At 43.8% G+C, this 17049-nt stretch overlaps 1 protein-coding gene across 2 annotated transcripts in view; it reads right to left on the bottom strand.

The window, feature by feature from the left end:
• CYTH4 (cytohesin 4) overlaps positions 1–17049 on the bottom strand; it is a 44889-nt gene that overhangs the window by 13747 nt on the left and 14093 nt on the right. For both annotated transcript variants that reach the window (XM_048499106.1, XM_048499107.1), the window contains 4 exons: positions 14990–15108; positions 13955–14035; positions 10389–10501; positions 5291–5439 (listed from right to left, as the gene is read on the bottom strand). In XM_048499106.1, the coding sequence (XP_048355063.1) occupies positions 5291–5439; positions 10389–10501; positions 13955–14035; positions 14990–15108 (462 nt within the window). The remainder of the gene's footprint in view (positions 1–5290; positions 5440–10388; positions 10502–13954; positions 14036–14989; positions 15109–17049) is intronic.

Raw genomic sequence — 17049 nt, 5'->3', positions numbered from 1 at the left:
TAAGTCTGACCTGGATTGCCCCATGCTAGCCTGATCTCATCAGATCTCAGAAGTTAAGAAGGTTAGCAACTGAATCAGTAACTCCCAAGGACTAGCAGGGTCATGACATGGAGGAAGTCAATGGCAAACCATTTTGAAAACCCTATGGAGTCACCATTAGTTACCTGCGATTTGACATTCAAAAAATAGCACCAAAAAAATCTACTGAGGGTGCAACTCTGCTTAGGAGGGCACTGTACATCAGAGGTGCAACCGGAGCGACAGTCCAGTGAAGACCACAATTTTATATAGTGGATGCTGAATTTGAGAGGCGTTGCAGAATTAGTATGGGCACTTCGTAAGGGGTGTTGACCTTGTGAAACCCTCTGGCATTCTAAGCAGCCCTGCTTTGCCAAAAACAAAACCTCATTTAGGAAGTGGTTCTCTGTCGTGCATTATTGATCCATTGTGATCATACAGATCCAGGGCACATACACTGCAAATGTGAGTGGGGAGTAGAACTGTGCACCTTACCTCATCCCTTTAAATGTTCAGCACAATTTCCGAAGGAGTACACATTCATGAGTACCAAAACTTGAAAATGTACGTGTTGCGCTATGTATACAAAATGGAAATTACATGTATTGGGAGGATCACTTTCTGTACGGGAGGTAGGAGAATCCAAAATATAATTACTGAAAAGGGCAGGGGCGTAACGAGGCAAACTGTAGCCCAGGGCAAAACCTGAGTTGGATGCCCCCCCCCCCCATGGTCGGCCACTCCACCACGACCAAATTTTTTGCACCAGGACATTGGTGCATGCAGGGAGTGCATTTTTAGACATATCAGCACTAAAATTTCAGCATATCATCAGGAGCCTGTCCTTATGCTACCCCCCAAGTTTGGTGAGGTTTGGTTCAAGGAGTCCAAAGTTATGGACTCCCTAAAGGGGTGCCCCATCCCCCATTGTTTCCAATGGGAGCTAATCCCCAAATTGCGTGCCCTATGCATCCCTTTGTCTGGAGTTAGGTCAAAACTCCTTGGAATCAGCTGCTTGGCTGAGGGCTTTTAGATTCTGGCTGCGAATTCATTTTCTCTTGGACTGTAATTCCCTGGTCCACCGTCTGCTCTGACACCCATTCCAACCCGTGGTTTTCCATAATTGAAGAAAAAATGGCCTCTGTTGGACTGTCAGTGGATTCACTTTGCCCTTTGTCCTATTCAGAAGCTTATAGAAAATTAAAAGGTCAACTATTGGATAGAGAGTTCTCTACCCTAATCACCGCAGCCAAGAAAACATGCTCCCCCCTGTATTTTTCTCTCCCATTTGAACAGGGCCACTTGGCACACTACCTGTATTGCTTAATAAACCCTGCTCAAAGGAGAGCCATAATGCTCGCCAGGTTGTTATGCCTTCTGCCTTGTTGCATGGCAGATTTAATAAGCAAGAAAAGGCTAAAAGATTGGGCCCATGTAATGATGGCTCAGTTGAAACTCTGGCCCACCAATTACTACACTGTCTCAGATTCAAGGAAATCAGATCCAAGTATGTGAATCTTACTCCTTTACATTTACCAGATCTCCCCGTTTTAATTAGATTACACTACTTGTTGGACAATCCTGATCCTTCTCTCTGTATGATAGTGGCAGACTTGCTCCTGGAAATTACTAAACGCCAGTGGATTTCCTTCGACCTAACATTTATTTCCTGTATTGTATATGCTTTTTAATCCGTTTTTATTATTGTTGTACTGTTGTCTATGCCAATAAAAGCTTGCAATGGGAGATAATAGGAGATGGGGGCTACAGTTTTGAGGGTCCATAACTTTGGCCCCCCTGAACCAAACTGCACCAAACCTGGGGGGTATCATCAGGGCAGTCTCATGATGATACCCTGAAAGTTTTGAGACTGTGCCTTCAGAAATGTGCCCCCCGCAGCCTGCAACCCCCATTGACAGCAATGCAGAAAACTCAATGCAGAACAAAGATTCTTGGGCAAATTTCTGGGATGTTCCTGAAGGGGGCGCATTTTTGGATGTATCAGCACCAAAATGTCAGGGTATCATCTGGAAACTGTCCTAATGGGACCCCCAAGTTTGGTGCAGTTTGGTTTAGGGGGTCCAAAGTTATGGACCCTCAAAGGGGGTACCCCATCCCACATTCTTTGCTAAGGAGATGGGGGCTACCCTTTTGAAGGTCCATGACTTTGGCCCCCCTGAACCAAACTGCACCAAACCTTGGGGTTGCCATCATGACAGTCTCCAGATGATACCCTGAAATTTTGGTGCTTATAAGTCCAAGAATGCCCTCCCTGCAAGAACATCCCGAAATTTTCCCAAGAATCTTTGTTCTGCATTGAGTTTTCTGCATTGCTGTCAATGGGGGTTGCAGGCTGCGGGGGGTACATTTCTGAAGGCACAGTCTCAAAACTTTCAGGGTCTCATCAGGAGACTGCCCTAATGATACCCCCCAGGTTTGGTGCAGTTTGATTCAGGGGGGCCAAAGTTATGGACCCTCAAAACTGTAGCCCCCATCTCCTATTAGCTCCCATCGGAAACAATGGGGGATAGGGGCCCTCTTTGGGAGTCCATAACTTTGGACTCCCTGAACCAAACCTCACCAAATTTGGGTGATATCATCAGGACAGTTTCTGAATGGTACCCTGAAATTTTGGTGCTGCTAGCCTTAAACATGCACGCCCTGCAGGCCAAAAATGGAAAACCACAAAAATACCCCAAAACGAACCCAGCATTTTGATGCCCTTCACAAGGTGATGCCCTGGGCAGCTGCCCACCTTGCCCAATGGGCATTATGCCAGTGGAAAAGGGCTACTGAGTGGAATAGCCAACACATGTAAACTTGTATAAAAGTAGATACTGTTCAGATGCTATACTGAACATGAACAGGGGATGTATGCCAATAGGCACATCTCCCCATACATATTCAATGTACCCACATATAAAGGGTTCACTGTCTACAACTTCAAGACTCACAGATGGTTCTAAAGTAGCACTTTCAGGAATTACATTACTGGTGCTGCAGTCCCACATAAGAACATAAGAAAGAGCCTGCTGGATCAGACCAGAGTCCATCTAGTCCAGCACTCTGCTACTCGCAGTGGCCCACCAGGTGCCTTTGGGAGTTCACATGCAGGAGGTGAAAGCAATGGCCTTCTGCTGCTGCTGTTCCCAAGCACCTGGTCTGCTAAGGCATTTGCAACCTCAGATCAAGAAGGATCAAGTTTGGTAGCCAGAGATTGACTTGTCCTCCATAAATCTGTCCAAGCCCCTTTTAAAGCTATCCAGGTTAGTGGCCATCACCACCTCCTGTGGCAGCATATTCCAAACACCAATCACACGTTGCATGAAGAAGTGTTTCCTTTTATTAGTCCTAATTCTTCCCCCCAGCATTTTCAATGGATGCCCCCTGGTTCTAGTATTGTGAGAAAGAGAGAAAAATTTCTCTCTGTCAACATTTTCTACTCCATGCATAATTTTATAGACTTCAATCATATCCCCCCTCAGACGTTTCCTCTCCAAACTAAAGAGTCCCAAATGCTGCAACCTCTCCTCATAAGGAAGGTGCTCCAGTCCCTCAATCATCCTCGTTGCCCTTCTCTGCACTTTTTCTATCTCTTCAATATCCTTTTTGAGATGTGGCGACCAGAACTGAAGAAGTGCGCTATGTACAATCATCTCAATACACTTTTTGTCTGACAAATGTAATTGGCATATTTTGTGATTAAATACATGTGTTGCCCTTTTTACACAAAAAGGCAATTGCATGTAGGTAGCATGCTCTTGTGTGTAGCATGCTCTCCTGGCCTATGGGAACACCAAAAGCTCAATGCCTGAAGAGGTCTTGTAAATGAAAGGTGGCCACAACATTTTGGTTAAGTTCCTGTATCTTAAACATTTGAACAGAGAATCCAAACATGTTCATTATTTAATTGAAAAGAAAAAGCTTTAGAGCACATAATATCTAAAAAAATATAGTCAGTAAATGTCATTCTATTAAGGCACAATACACATAAAGGTTGCCAGTTATATTAGTTATATATGAAAATAAACACAACTCCATCAACATTTTCCACCAAGGTTTTACAAAAACCTCTTGCAGACAACTTGGATTATTTAAAGCTACAAAGAGAAAGGTGAAATATAATTCCTGACCCATGAAGTGACATCACATCACGTTTAATCGGTAGGCTATGTTTACAGATTGGTTTGCCATTGCCTTCCCCAGTTGTCTACACAAGCTGGGTACTTATTTTACTGACCTTGGGAGAATGGAAGGCTGAGTCAACCTTGAGCAGGCTACCTGAAACTTGACTGCAATACTGCAGCTTATCACTCTGCACAAAGTGATAGAGGAATGGAGGCAATATTTCCAATGCATGTGGAAGGCTGATTCAGCATGTCATTTGAAACACTGGAGGGAATTCTTGCACCTGGGAACTGATTGAGCATGAATGCCAAATGTATCGCTTTTTAAAAAAATGTGTGCAAAAAATTCTGAATTGTCTCCAGGAGGCAATTAATCATTGACATCACACACATCACTGATTCATTATTAATATGTAAACTGTGTTAATATATGGATTGTTAGCCGCTCTGAGCCTGCTTGACAGGGAGACTGGAATATAAATCAAATGAATGAACAAATGAACAAACGAATGAATGAATGACTGGATTCCAAAATTGACTGGCTAAACTGTGGCTTGTAAGAAAAAAGAGTGGCATAGACAGTTCTCTTTTGGAATCTATAATAACGAACTGGGGAACAATGATAGAATTTTTACCCTGCCCCTCTTCCAAGGAACTCAGAAGACATATAGACTTTCGTCTTATTTTATCCTCCTAATATCACTGTGAAATAGATATGGCTAGGATGACAGTGGCTGACCCAAGTGAGTTTCATGGCAGTCTGGAGATTTGAACCCGATTCTCCTTAATCCTGCCACCCACTACACTACACTGCCTGGCTTATAATTGGCCTAGGATAGCCAGATATCCAGCCAGTGATGTTTCCCTTATCATTTCATGCCCATGTTGATTGCAAGGAGGGGAAGAGTAAAAACAAACAAACCCTACTCTGTATCACCACCACCACAACCCACTAGATAAATGATACATTTGAAAATCTGATCATGGGTCTCCAGGATAATATGACATTTGACTGTTTGGAACAGCTATTGCTGATGCTTCTTTGTGTATCCAGAACCATGGAAGAGGATCCAGACTTTCTTGCAGGGGAGTCTGTTTTGACTTCAAGCCACCTGAAACAGAAAAAATGCCCAATGCTTTCTTACCCTTAGGAGTGGTTCCGGCAAGTCCGTTCCATCATTGATGCCTCTGTTCATGGACACAAACCTCTCAAGTGGAGGCTTGTCTTTGACATTGGGATTATGCAGGCTGGTGTTCAACATTATGATGGAAAAGGAGAGGATGTAGCAGGTGTCTACCAAAAACAAAACAAGAGAATGGAGTGGGTGGGTAAGCCCTTGGGTTTTAAGAGGTGCAGTTCAAGGTGACATCTCTGCCAAGAAAGCCTGCAGGAAGGACTTCCAAGTTGGTTTCCGAAAGCCAGCTGACCTGTGGCTGTTCCTGTCAGAGCTTTACCAAACAGTATATGCAATAGGATGAAAGAAACATGCTAAAAGAAATTCCTGTGCTATGATTACTCAGATTACTCAGAGTGTGCTATGATCACTCACAGTAGCATTTGGAAGACGAAGGATGGGCCAGGGTGATGGGTTAGTGGGGCAGGAGTGATAGTACAGGAGAAGGATGGCCATTTGCCTGACCTGCAGTCAGGGGGAGACTGGGAAGGGAAAAAAGGCTTGGGAAAACAGACCTGTTCCTCAGCCAGAGGTGTAGCTTCAAGGGGACCGGGGGTGATGCACCGGGTGCGTGCCCCTGTGGGTGTGTGGTGAAGGAATTCCGGGGGCGTTCCAGGACCGTGGTGTGGTGTTCTGGGGCAGGATGGGGGCGTTCCGGGGTGGGATGGGGGTGGAGGACGCACTGGTACACCGGGTGCTTTCCCCCCTTGCTACACCTCTGTCCTCATCTAGCCCCTCTCCCAAGAGGAAGGTAACAGGAAGAAAGAACTTTCCCTGCCTGCCCCATGCAGCTTGGCTGTGTACTGTTATTGCCCAACAACAATTGTTCACCCCCCCCCCACAATTGTCTTGTTTACAAAGAAAAAGACAGTAGCACAACTATCAATTCAACTCAAGCACATTAACAACTTTTCATACATTTCCGCTTTTCATACCAAATATTTGTGTTTTAAACAAATGCACTCACAAGTGAGAAAAGCTGCAAAGAAGTATTTTAGGCAGCATAGGTAAATAAGTCTTCAAAGAAAGAGAACAGACAGGGCTTCGGAGGAGAACAAGACTGCATAATCATGGTGTGCTGGAAAGTACTGTGAAGTTGCAGCCAATTTATGGCAACCTTTTAGGGTTTTCAAGGGAAGAGACATTCAGAGGTGAGTTGCCATTGCCTGCCTCTCCTTGTTGCTATTTGATCTGTTTATAAGTGACATTGTTGAGAAGCTTTCAGGCCTGCAATTTGTTCCACCTTCACTTGGCCATCACAAAATTTAAATTCTATTACATGTGGATGACACGCCCATAATCTCCCTTACTTCAATTGGCTTGAGAAGACTGTTGCAGGAACTGAGTTTATACTGCAATGAAGAAGCTCTTAACCTCAATTATGAGACGACTGAAGTGAATGTCTTCAGGAAATGGGCAAAAATTTCATCTCGGAGTATACTTGGAAACCCAATTAAGCTGTGCAGCTCTTTTAAATATTTTGGATTGACATTTAAGGAGTCCTTAAAATGGAATGTGTGTTTGGCAACAGTTAAACCTCCTGTGTTAAGGATAGTGGGGTCTAGTCTGCCCCTTCTGCACATGCAGAATAATGCACTTTCAATTCACTTTCACAATCGTTTGAAAGTGGATTTTGCTATTCTGCACAGCTTCAAAGTGCATTGAAAGTGGATTAAAAGTGCATTATTCTGCATGTGTGGAAGGGGCCCCTGTGTTTTTTCTTTACGTCTTAAAATTATATAAAAGTAAAGTTCTTGCACATCTCCTATATGGAGTGGAAGTGTGGGGATGGAAGAGAACATGTTAGCTAGTCTGGAAATTAATCAAAACCAACTTTTAAGGTACATTCTAGTCCTCCCCAGCTGCCCTTATGAGAGCAGAAGCTGGCCTCCCTTCTCTTAGGACGTTTGCACATCTAGCCATTCTAAAATTATGGAGAAAAATCAGAATAACTACACTAAAATTGTTTAGCAGCTGATCATTTAATCTTGTGCTATCAAAAGATCCAACACACCTTGATTTTTTCAATGATATACTATCACAATACGCAATCTCAGACAACCTTCTAGAGTTGTCAGCAGACAATTCCCAACTTAGAGACTGGGTGTATAGATTTGATGGGTAGATCACTAATCCTGAAATCGACAACGGCTCCATGGTTTAAATTATTCAAAAACAATCATCTTAGAGCAGGGGCCTCCAACCTGTATCCTTCCAGATGTTCTTGGACTACGATTCCCATCAGCCCCTGCCAGCATGGCCAATTGGCAGAGCTCATGGAAATTGTAGTCCATGAATATCTGGTGGGTCATAGGTTTGACACCCCTGTCTTCCTACCTAGTCAATATCCCAAATCAAGATCTTAGAGCAGCTTTAATGTCTTTACACTTCAAAATGATGTCAACGGCTGTACCAGCCAGTTGTTATTATCAAATGACAAAAGAGAAGTGCTTTTGTATCTGTGGATCTCTTTCACTGGAGGACTTGTCCCATTATATATTTGACTGTCTACTACTGTATGCAGAACCCAGGACTAAATTTCTTGCCAGGATGATTTCTGGTTTAAATATTCTCTCTAATGCCGAGAAACTAATATTTTTGATATCAGACTCTGAAGAGTAAGTTTTTCATAGAAAGCCTTTACATGCTCTGGCAGCGAAGAAAATAAGGTCCAATGAGGTTGCTAAGGGAGCAGTCTTTTAGAGCTGATTCTTGGTTGTTATGATTAATTGGTATGTTGCTGTATATTTTAGTTAATATCACTCTATATTTAAGCCAGTGTTGTATATTTTATCATATATATTCAAACTGTTTTTGATTTAAGTGTTGATGTGGTTGTAATGGCCTATGGCTAAATACAAATAAATTCACTCAGTATTCATTGCTTGCCTCTGTGTAGTGACCCTGGACTGCCACAGAGGTCTCCCATTCAAGGACCAACCAGGGGCTAACCCGGCTTAGCTTCCAAGATCGAACTAGCTGGGCTTTTCAGGTCAGAGCATAGACTGCGTGCCAAACTTTTAAAAAGAACATGGACACTATCTGCTAAGTGTAATATGCAACTGAGGTTTTAGCAACATTTATTACCTTCCATATTCAATTGGCCTGTGCAATAGTTACACAAGCAGGCATGCATAGATGTTTTAGAAGAAGCTGGCTGATTATTCTGTGACAAAGACCCTTTGAGCATGTACTACTCAGTACTTACCCCATGGCTGTTTGCTTTGCAGTGAGTTTTTCCCATAGGTTTTTTTTTGTTTATACCTGGGATTCTCCTCCTGTGAAGAGTTCCCAGTTGAGTCGATCTGTCACCTTGCCCACCCGCTGTTTCCTTGTTCTTTACATGCAACCTCCATCTGGGAAGGTTGCCTGCTGCCTTTTTGTTTTTGGAGGGTTTTTTGGTGCTATCTGTGGTCCAGTGATAGACCTTCAGAGTGGAAACCCTCCCCCCCCCCCCACAGTCCTTTCAATTCTTTGAAAGTTGTGGCCAGAAGAGGAGGAGAAACTGTTGTGTAGGCAGGGGAAACAGGGAGGAGCGACAAAATCTGAAGAAAGCAAAATGCATGCTGTTTCCCTTCACTCTCCCTGTAAAGGGAAAGGAAAAGTTGCACTTTCAGAGCTTTTGGAAACCATGGAGATTCTCTAATCTGAGAGCATACTGGCTTCTGAATAAGTGGAAAGTGTGCACAATCAAGAATCCAACCCCAAGGGAACGTATGCTCAGTGCGAAAGAGACAAGTGCAGAAAGGGTCACGTTGTCAGCTACCTGGGGGGAAGTAATTTCCTTATAATCACATTATGTGTCCTTCATTGATTTGCTTTGTACATCAATATTATCCCCTCAAGATCTGTAGCAGGGCACAAGGCAGCATCTGTGTGTACGTGTGGCACATTTAAAATGGTTACGGAAGCTGAGGGGTCGGGGTGATGACAATGAATTGGTGTCTCACTGTACAAGACTAAGCAGAGTAACACTCTTCCGAGCCGATTGACTTCGGTGGCTGTCACTCTGAATAGGATGTCACTGTCAGTTACTCAAATGGGTGGTTCCACCTGCCAGCAGATCATGCCCGCAACAGGCAGTAGAGAGAGTGGGGCTTCAGACTGCCTGGCTATGATGATCCTCTGCAGTGAGGATTTTTTTTTTCTGAAGTGAGATGTTGTGGAACTTAAACCTGCCCGAGTGTTTTCCTCTTCAGACCCTGCTTCTCTTGCAAGCTCTGATGAGATCAGGCTAGCCTGTGCCGTCAAGGGAAGGGCATATAACTATAGAGAAAGATAAGAGAACTGGTTTTCAACATGGCAGTCGAATGGTTATGGGTGCCAACTCTGTCTTTGGAGATTCCTGGAGATTTGGGGGGGATGCCTGGGGTGGTAAGAATTGGGACAGAAGTGGAACTTCAGTAGGGATGTGATGCCATAGAGCAGTGGTGGCAAACCTTTGGCACCCCAGATGTTATGGACTACAATTCCCATCAGCCCCTGCCAGTATGGCCAATTGGCCATGCTGGCAGGGGCTGATGGGAATTGTAGTCCATAACATCTGGAGTGCCAAAGGTTCGCCACCACGGCCATAGAGTCTATTCTCCAAAGCTAACATTTTCTCCAGGGAAAAGGATATCTGTAGTCAGGAGATCAGCTGTATTCAGTTGACATCGGTAAGCCTACAAGTGTCTTAAGCTGGCCATTCCTTCATTTTGGCAAACTCTTGAATGCATTGTTCCTGTTGGATGTAGCAATGTGTAATGTACAAAGGAACTGAGAAGAAGACCCAGCATGGGACGGGCAAGTGGTCAGCTAGAAGCCTATAAAGTTACTGACCCCTCCGTCCTTTTGTGTAACCTCTTGTCTACCCTTAGACTGATACTCTCAGGTCTAATATCCTGCTTCTTTTTGGAAGTTAGTTGCAGAGACTCTTCAGCAAGACAGCAGCATGATATCCTGCCCTCTTTCCTATCCTAAATGCACTTCCTAATAGGCATTTTGCCTTTAAATCAATGTGTTAGTAAACTCCAACAATTCCTCCCCCCCCATCCCTCCACCAAAAAAGAGCTTCTCTCGCAGTTACCTGTGGATTGAAAAACACCTGGATTGCACTGACAGTACCAGTTGGCAAAAGCTTCCATCATACGATCAATTTTCTGTGCTTCTCCAGGCAACCGGAAGCTCCACAGGAACTGCCTGTGAATGAAAAAAGTCAGATTGCGAAAATTGCTATCAGATTAGTCCTTCTTACGCAAGAGGAAGTTTTTCCTCTTCCACAGAAAGCAGAAAAAAGTAGTAGAAAAAAAAAGATCTTCTCAGAAATGATTATTTCCTATCTTAATTCAATAACCTGGACCATTTTACACACAGGTAGAGTTCTACATGAGAATCATTTTGTGAAATCACTTTCTGAAATTTCCTGATCCACACAGATAGATTGTTTGCAGTGGCAATTCTGCATACATATAATTTGTGGGGCTTGTTTGTCTTGGTCAGTACTTCCAGTGTGCCCAAATTATACATATGTTGAGTCTTGTTTTGCAATGGAGAAAAATTTATGCAACCTAATAAGAAGAAATTTATTCAACAATCCTAAGCACGTGTTAATAAATCTCATGGAGTTCAGTGCTGTTTAATCCTTAGTAAGTATGTTTAGGATTACTGACTGATGATAGTGCCATGTAGGGAAGGAAGGCAGAATGGTATAACATGCTCTCATAAGATCTCAGAAGCTAAATAGGGTTGGTATTTGGAAGGGAGACCTCTCCAGGAAGTCTCTGCAGAGGAAGGCAATGGCAAATCACCTCTGCTTGGGGTGCTGTGTGGTTTCCGGGCTGTATGACCGTGTTCTAGCAGCATTCTCTCCTGACGTTTCGCCTGCATCTGTGACTGGCATCTTCAGAGGATCTGATAGTAGGAATGGAAAGCAAGTGGAGTATATATACTGTGAGGTCAAAAGATGAGGCCATCTGAATACAGTAGCCTGGCATGTGAGTCACAAAGAAGTCTGTAGCATGTGAGTAACAATGAAGATAGCAAGGTCAATAGGTGAATGCATCTGAATAGAAGTATCCTGGTCTTTGTTCCCTTTGATTGCTATTGTCTATAATTGTCCTGTGTTTGTGTGGAGCTGATTAGTCACTGTCGATTCTAGAGTTTTTCAACACTGGCAGCCAAATTCTGTTCATTTTCATGGTTTCTTCCTTCCTGTTGAAATTGTCCATGTGCTTGTGAATTTCAATGGCTTCTCTGCTTGATCACTTGCCTTGAAAGCCCTTGCTGTGGTAGCCAGTTGTAATCAGTACTTTACACACACAGTAACAGCACTTTACACACACAACGCCATGAAAGACATTTCTTGGATTGTATTTATATTTTAAATGGGCAAGATATTTATTGAAAGTTAGTCATTTGAACACACACACACACACACACACACACACTGCAATTTGTTCCAAATGGTGATGTAAAGAGCAATGAAATAATACACATTGGTGGATTTCTGGGTATCAGTTTTTGCCATGTGCGAGCATCTCTAATCCAAGAATCTGTCATTCTACCAGTACTGCTTCTGCCAACATTCTGCTATTTCATTCCAAATACTCAGGAACCTTTTAAAGCTACTCTGTGATGTCAGATGTCAAAAAAGAAAATGAAGAGACATTCAAGAAGAAATGGCAGATCTTGACTGGCTTGCATTATAACGATTTTACAGTGCAATCTTAAGCAAAGTTACACCCTTCAAAATCCATTACAGTCAGTGGGCTTTGAAAGGCATAACTCTGCTTAGGATGGCACTTAGTATTAGCAGCAGTATCGGTTGCCTTTAGTCAGGGAGGTGACAGAAAAGTGTATTGGTGAAGGCTTTAAACAACAGATAAGAAAAAAAACCCACACACAATCTGCATCAACATGTATGCAGGAGTCAGAGGAAACACAAAGATCCAAAACAACAGCACAACAGAAGGCAAAGGGAATATAATAATAGCATATGTGGCCACTAAATGGAATGAACTGAAATGCACAAAAGGCTTCAGGACAGTGGTAAAGTCCAGTATATTCAAAGAAACAGAACTGCAGGGTAGGTGAGCAAAGGTTGGAGATGCTGAGCTGTGAGAGGATGGGACTATTGGACTTTTCTTTCCAGATCTGGCTTTCCCGCCCTGTTTCATAGCTCAAAACTGCTTCATCAGCAGCACAAAAAGTTGAAGCTTGCCCAATCTTATCTGTTGTTTATAGCCTCTGTGATGGAATTGTACTGTAAATCTAGCAGCATCACACCTACATGTTAAAATGGTCTTTGATCTCCCGATGGGGAAACCAAAAGGCCATGGAAATGTACCCAGGACAGGAAGATGCCCAAATAAGGCGCTTCAAAGGCTTTGGGGACCGCATGGCAAGGAGGGAAGTTTTCTTGGAGACTAAGAACAAAGACCAAGGTGATTCTACCATGGGCTAAGCTAAGAGAAGCATCTCTTGGGCAAGAGGTCCCAACAGAACCTAAGAATGTATTCAACTGAGCAATCTCTGTAACTGCATTTATGTTTTATTTCTTTTATTTCTATTTTTCAATAAATCCTTGAGAACTCAGCTGGTCTGGAGTCATTGGAGGGAAATGGACCCGGGATTGGGGCGAGATAGCGTGGCTCTCCCAAGCTTGATCTCAGCCTCAATCATCAAAGCCTCTTATTGCCACCACACCTTTCCCTTTGTTGTCTTTTTTTTTTTGGTGAAGGCTATAGTGGGTTTTCTGGGCTGTGAGACTGTGGTTTGGGAGTTTTAGCTCCTAATGTTTTGCCGACATCTATGGCTGGCATTTTGAGGCATGTGACAAAGATGACATAGATGCAGTGAAACATTAGGAACTAAATCTACCAAACCACGGCCATACAGCCCAGAAATCCCTCAATGCACAGGACTGAAAAATATTGTCAATCACAAATAAACAGAACTGAATATCAGCATTCCAAGGGTCTGTCAGAGTGTTGTTCTGTATTTCTCTCTTGAGGGACAGTGTGGTCTGATGGTTAGTGTGCTGGCTCTGGGAGACTCACTCAAGTTCAAATTCCCCCTCCCCCTCCCTACCCTTACTCCCAGGGTGGGTGGACCACAACCAGATAATGAGCCCCCTTCCTTATTCCCTACTCCCTGTCTCTACCCCTAGGGTGAGTGGGGCATGACCAGATTCCAGGCCCCCTCCCCCCAAGGTGGGTGGGCCATGACCAGATATCCTGGGTATGGCATGGTGTAGTGGTGAGAGAATTAGACTAGGATCTGGGAAATCCAGGTTCAAATCTCTTTCTGCCATGCAAGTTTGCTGAGTGATCTCAGGTCAGTCACTCTCTCTCAGCCTAACCTACCTCACAGGGTTGTTGTGAAGCTAAAATGGAGTATAGACGAACAATGTATGCCCCTTTTGGGCTTCCATTGCTAGCAAGTGAGTTGGATTTGCATTGCAGGCCCAGAATCTACTCACAGATACACACAGAAAACAAATGTTTAGTCACATTAGACAAACTTGAGAATCCATACCGAGGTACTCTACTTAGTAACGCTGAGGTTTCTTTTCTGTAATTATGTGGCAGTTGCACAACCTATACCTTGTTTAGCAAGGCTGCTGCTTTGTTGCATTTCCAGGATTTTACTCACCTTAGTGCTTGCACTAGGTTGAGGTTGGCAAATTGGTGGCACTCAACAAAGGCCTGGAGAATCTGGAGGTTTAATGGCTCCCTGGAAGAAGGAAAAGGACAGGGTTAGGAGACAACAAAGGGGAACTGTATGTGTTCCCAGAGGGCTTTTCTACACAGGTAACTGGGTTCTACTGTTACTAACAGCCCAATTCAGATCGAGGTAGAGGATTTCTGTAGCAGCTGGGGACAGCATGGAGAAAGTTCTGCTGCATCGCCTCCAAAGGAGTTTTAAGTGGCATGGCAAGGAGGCAAAACTCAGAAACCTCCTGATGCCCATATAGCAACAGGCTTACACCACTCTTTCTGGTGGCATAAGTCTGTGGTCGAGGAAGGGGGCATTCCCAAGCTGAAACCTCAATGGAAGCCAACTAAAGTCAGCTGCACTCTTGGGAATGCACCTTTCCTTCTGCTGCACCAGCATGCTCTCCTTCACTGGTGCAGCTTCAGGGAAATAGGCCCTTCTGAGTTTGGGTGCCACAGTGTTGTGTGGCGCCCACCAGCATATTTGTGTAGGTGCCTCTTACACTGGCAGGGTGGGCACACATGCTGGTGTTGGGCTCTGCCACTCCTGCGACCCATTCCCCCTCCCCCACATTTAGATTGGGCTGCAGATGGTTCAGAAAGATACTTGAGTACATGTTTAGAGACTAGTCTATTCTACTATGTATAGTCTGTACTGCCTGTTGCTTTAAGTAGGACCTCTCTATGTAATTTTTGCATTGTTTAACATGTTAATAGCTAAGCTTGCTTCAGTTCTGTTTTTAGCGTTCTAGTTAGTTCTACAGCCCCATTCCTATTGCATTGTTTACTGGATGTCACATTCGGTTGATTTACCCTGTGGAAGCTGCCTTGAGTTCCAGTGAGAAAGGTGGACTAAAAATAAAGTAAATAATAAATAATTACCCCCCCCTGCACCCACCACTCACACAGGCACACACTTGCCCTGAGCTTGCAGACCATCAATGTGTTCAAAGAGAAGAGACAGCACACTCACCTCTCTCCCAAATAATTTCCAATGGCCGTCTTGTTGAGGCCTTCTCCTTTGTAAAGGAATCTGGCAATTTCTTGCCCATCTGAGGACAGCATTTTGTGCTCAGTCAGATATTGGATCCCCTGCTTGGAACAAACCAAACCATTTATGACAGAGAGCCTATGGAGCTCTTGATCCTCTAGCTCAGGGGTCTTCAAACTATGGCCCTCCAGATGTTCAGGAACTACAATTCCCATCAGCCCTGCTACTTGGCCATGCTGGCAGAGGCTGATGGGAATTGTAGTTCTTGAACATCTGGAAGGCCATAGTTTGAAGACCTCTGCTTTCTAGCTCCTTTTCTGCAAGACTGAAGGGAGCAAGCCTAAGCAGGTCTACTCAGAAGTAAGTCCCACTTTATGCAGTTAGGATTTGTTCCCCGGGCAAGTATGCTTTCATGACACGACCATATGGATGGGAGCTGATTAGCAGCCACCTGGTGATGGGACTGCTCCCCTGCCAGATGACAGACACTAATTCTGTTCACACAGCCAGTACAGTTAGGTCTTTTCTGTGTTGTTTCTCCATTTGCACAGAAGGGGCTTAAAATAAAGCCACTCTTGTAAAAGCAGAGTGATGTTTAAAAGGCCCAGGAAAGCAGAGGTGGAACCTTGCCTTATGCACACCATTTGAGAGAGCAAATTGGCTCTGTCCGCTGAAATCCTGACAGCTTTTCCACTGATAGACAGAGATTTTGGGGGAATCTCAATGAAAAATGCAGTCAAGGCCTAGCTGATACACTGCTTAGATGTAGTATCTCGCCTCTTGCTGCTGTCAATGCAGGAATGTCTGTTTTATGTAGAGCTCCCAAGGCACAAATTCTCTTTTACTAGATGAAACCTGTCAGTCAAATGCCCAGCACTTCTAGTGGGTATTTCCTGAAAGAAACAATATGGAGAGACAGAGATGGCCCATCACTGGGGAAATGTCCTCCATTTTGGTACTTCTGGCACCCACATTTCCTCAAAGTAAGGGATGCAGCACCCACCTGATCTTGGGAAGCCAGTGTCAGGCTTAGGGTGGCGTACAACACAATAAAACAATTGAAAATTGAAAATAATACAATTATAACCCTTAATTAATCAGTCAATGGCACCATCATATGTTCAAAAATGGGGGCCAGTCAGAAAAGAGACAAAGGGTGGGGGAGGGAGGTCAGCTAGTTGAAAGCCATAGGCCTGGAGGAACTTGTATAAGGCACCCACCCCCTTTTGGACTGTCTAAAATCCCCCCCCCCCATCTTTCTATCAAAATTCCTAAGATAATAATTGGCCAAAATCAGATGTTATCGATCTTCATCCATTGAATATAAGACTGGCCCAGTTTGTGAGAGAGATGAACGAGAAATATTGTAAGTTTAGGGTTAGCTAGAAACTGGATATTTGTTTTCTTTTAGACTCTGTGTCCCTTTTCCTTCATCTTCATATCTCTTTCAGTGTATATAGAAAAAACCTTTTAAAAATTGGAAGCACAGCCTCAGGGAGAAGTCTTCTTAGCTGCCCCTATGCTCAGCTACTCAGCTGATTGATAACTATACTTTCTCAAAGGAGACCTCTCAGTCTCCACACAGAAAGGACTGCAGGTTCTTCTGACAATGGTGACTGCTGGTTTCAGAGTGGGAAGGGTGGTGGGTAGAGGCCCTTTGACCAAACGCCCCTTTGGGACAGCAACAAACATGAAGAAAGGAAGTTTCAGAGGGTAGCCATGCTGGTCTGCAGCAGAAAAGCTAGAGTCAAATCAAGTGGCACCTTAGAGATCAACAATATTTTCAAGGTATAAGCTTTTGAGAGTCAAAGCTCCCTTTGGCAGATGGAGGAGAGAAGGAAATCCAGTGAGAGCACAAGAAGCTAGCAATGAACAAAGGCTCCTATAAACAGCTGTGGTTAAAATTATTCATAGCATAGCTTGTGGCTTTTCTTCTAAAACAGATGCTTTTGATCCTGTAGTGGAGGGGGGGGGGTACATCTCACATGTCTCATTTCACCTTTTTTTTAACTGCCATACTTTTTCACAGTTATGTTCAGGTC

Source organism: Sphaerodactylus townsendi, linkage group LG06, assembly GCF_021028975.2.
Source record: "Sphaerodactylus townsendi isolate TG3544 linkage group LG06, MPM_Stown_v2.3, whole genome shotgun sequence".
In the NCBI taxonomy this organism is placed as follows: Eukaryota; Metazoa; Chordata; class Lepidosauria; order Squamata; family Sphaerodactylidae; genus Sphaerodactylus; species Sphaerodactylus townsendi.
Note: the sequence above shows the minus strand (reverse complement) of the source record. Positions and strands in the feature narration are given on the sequence as shown.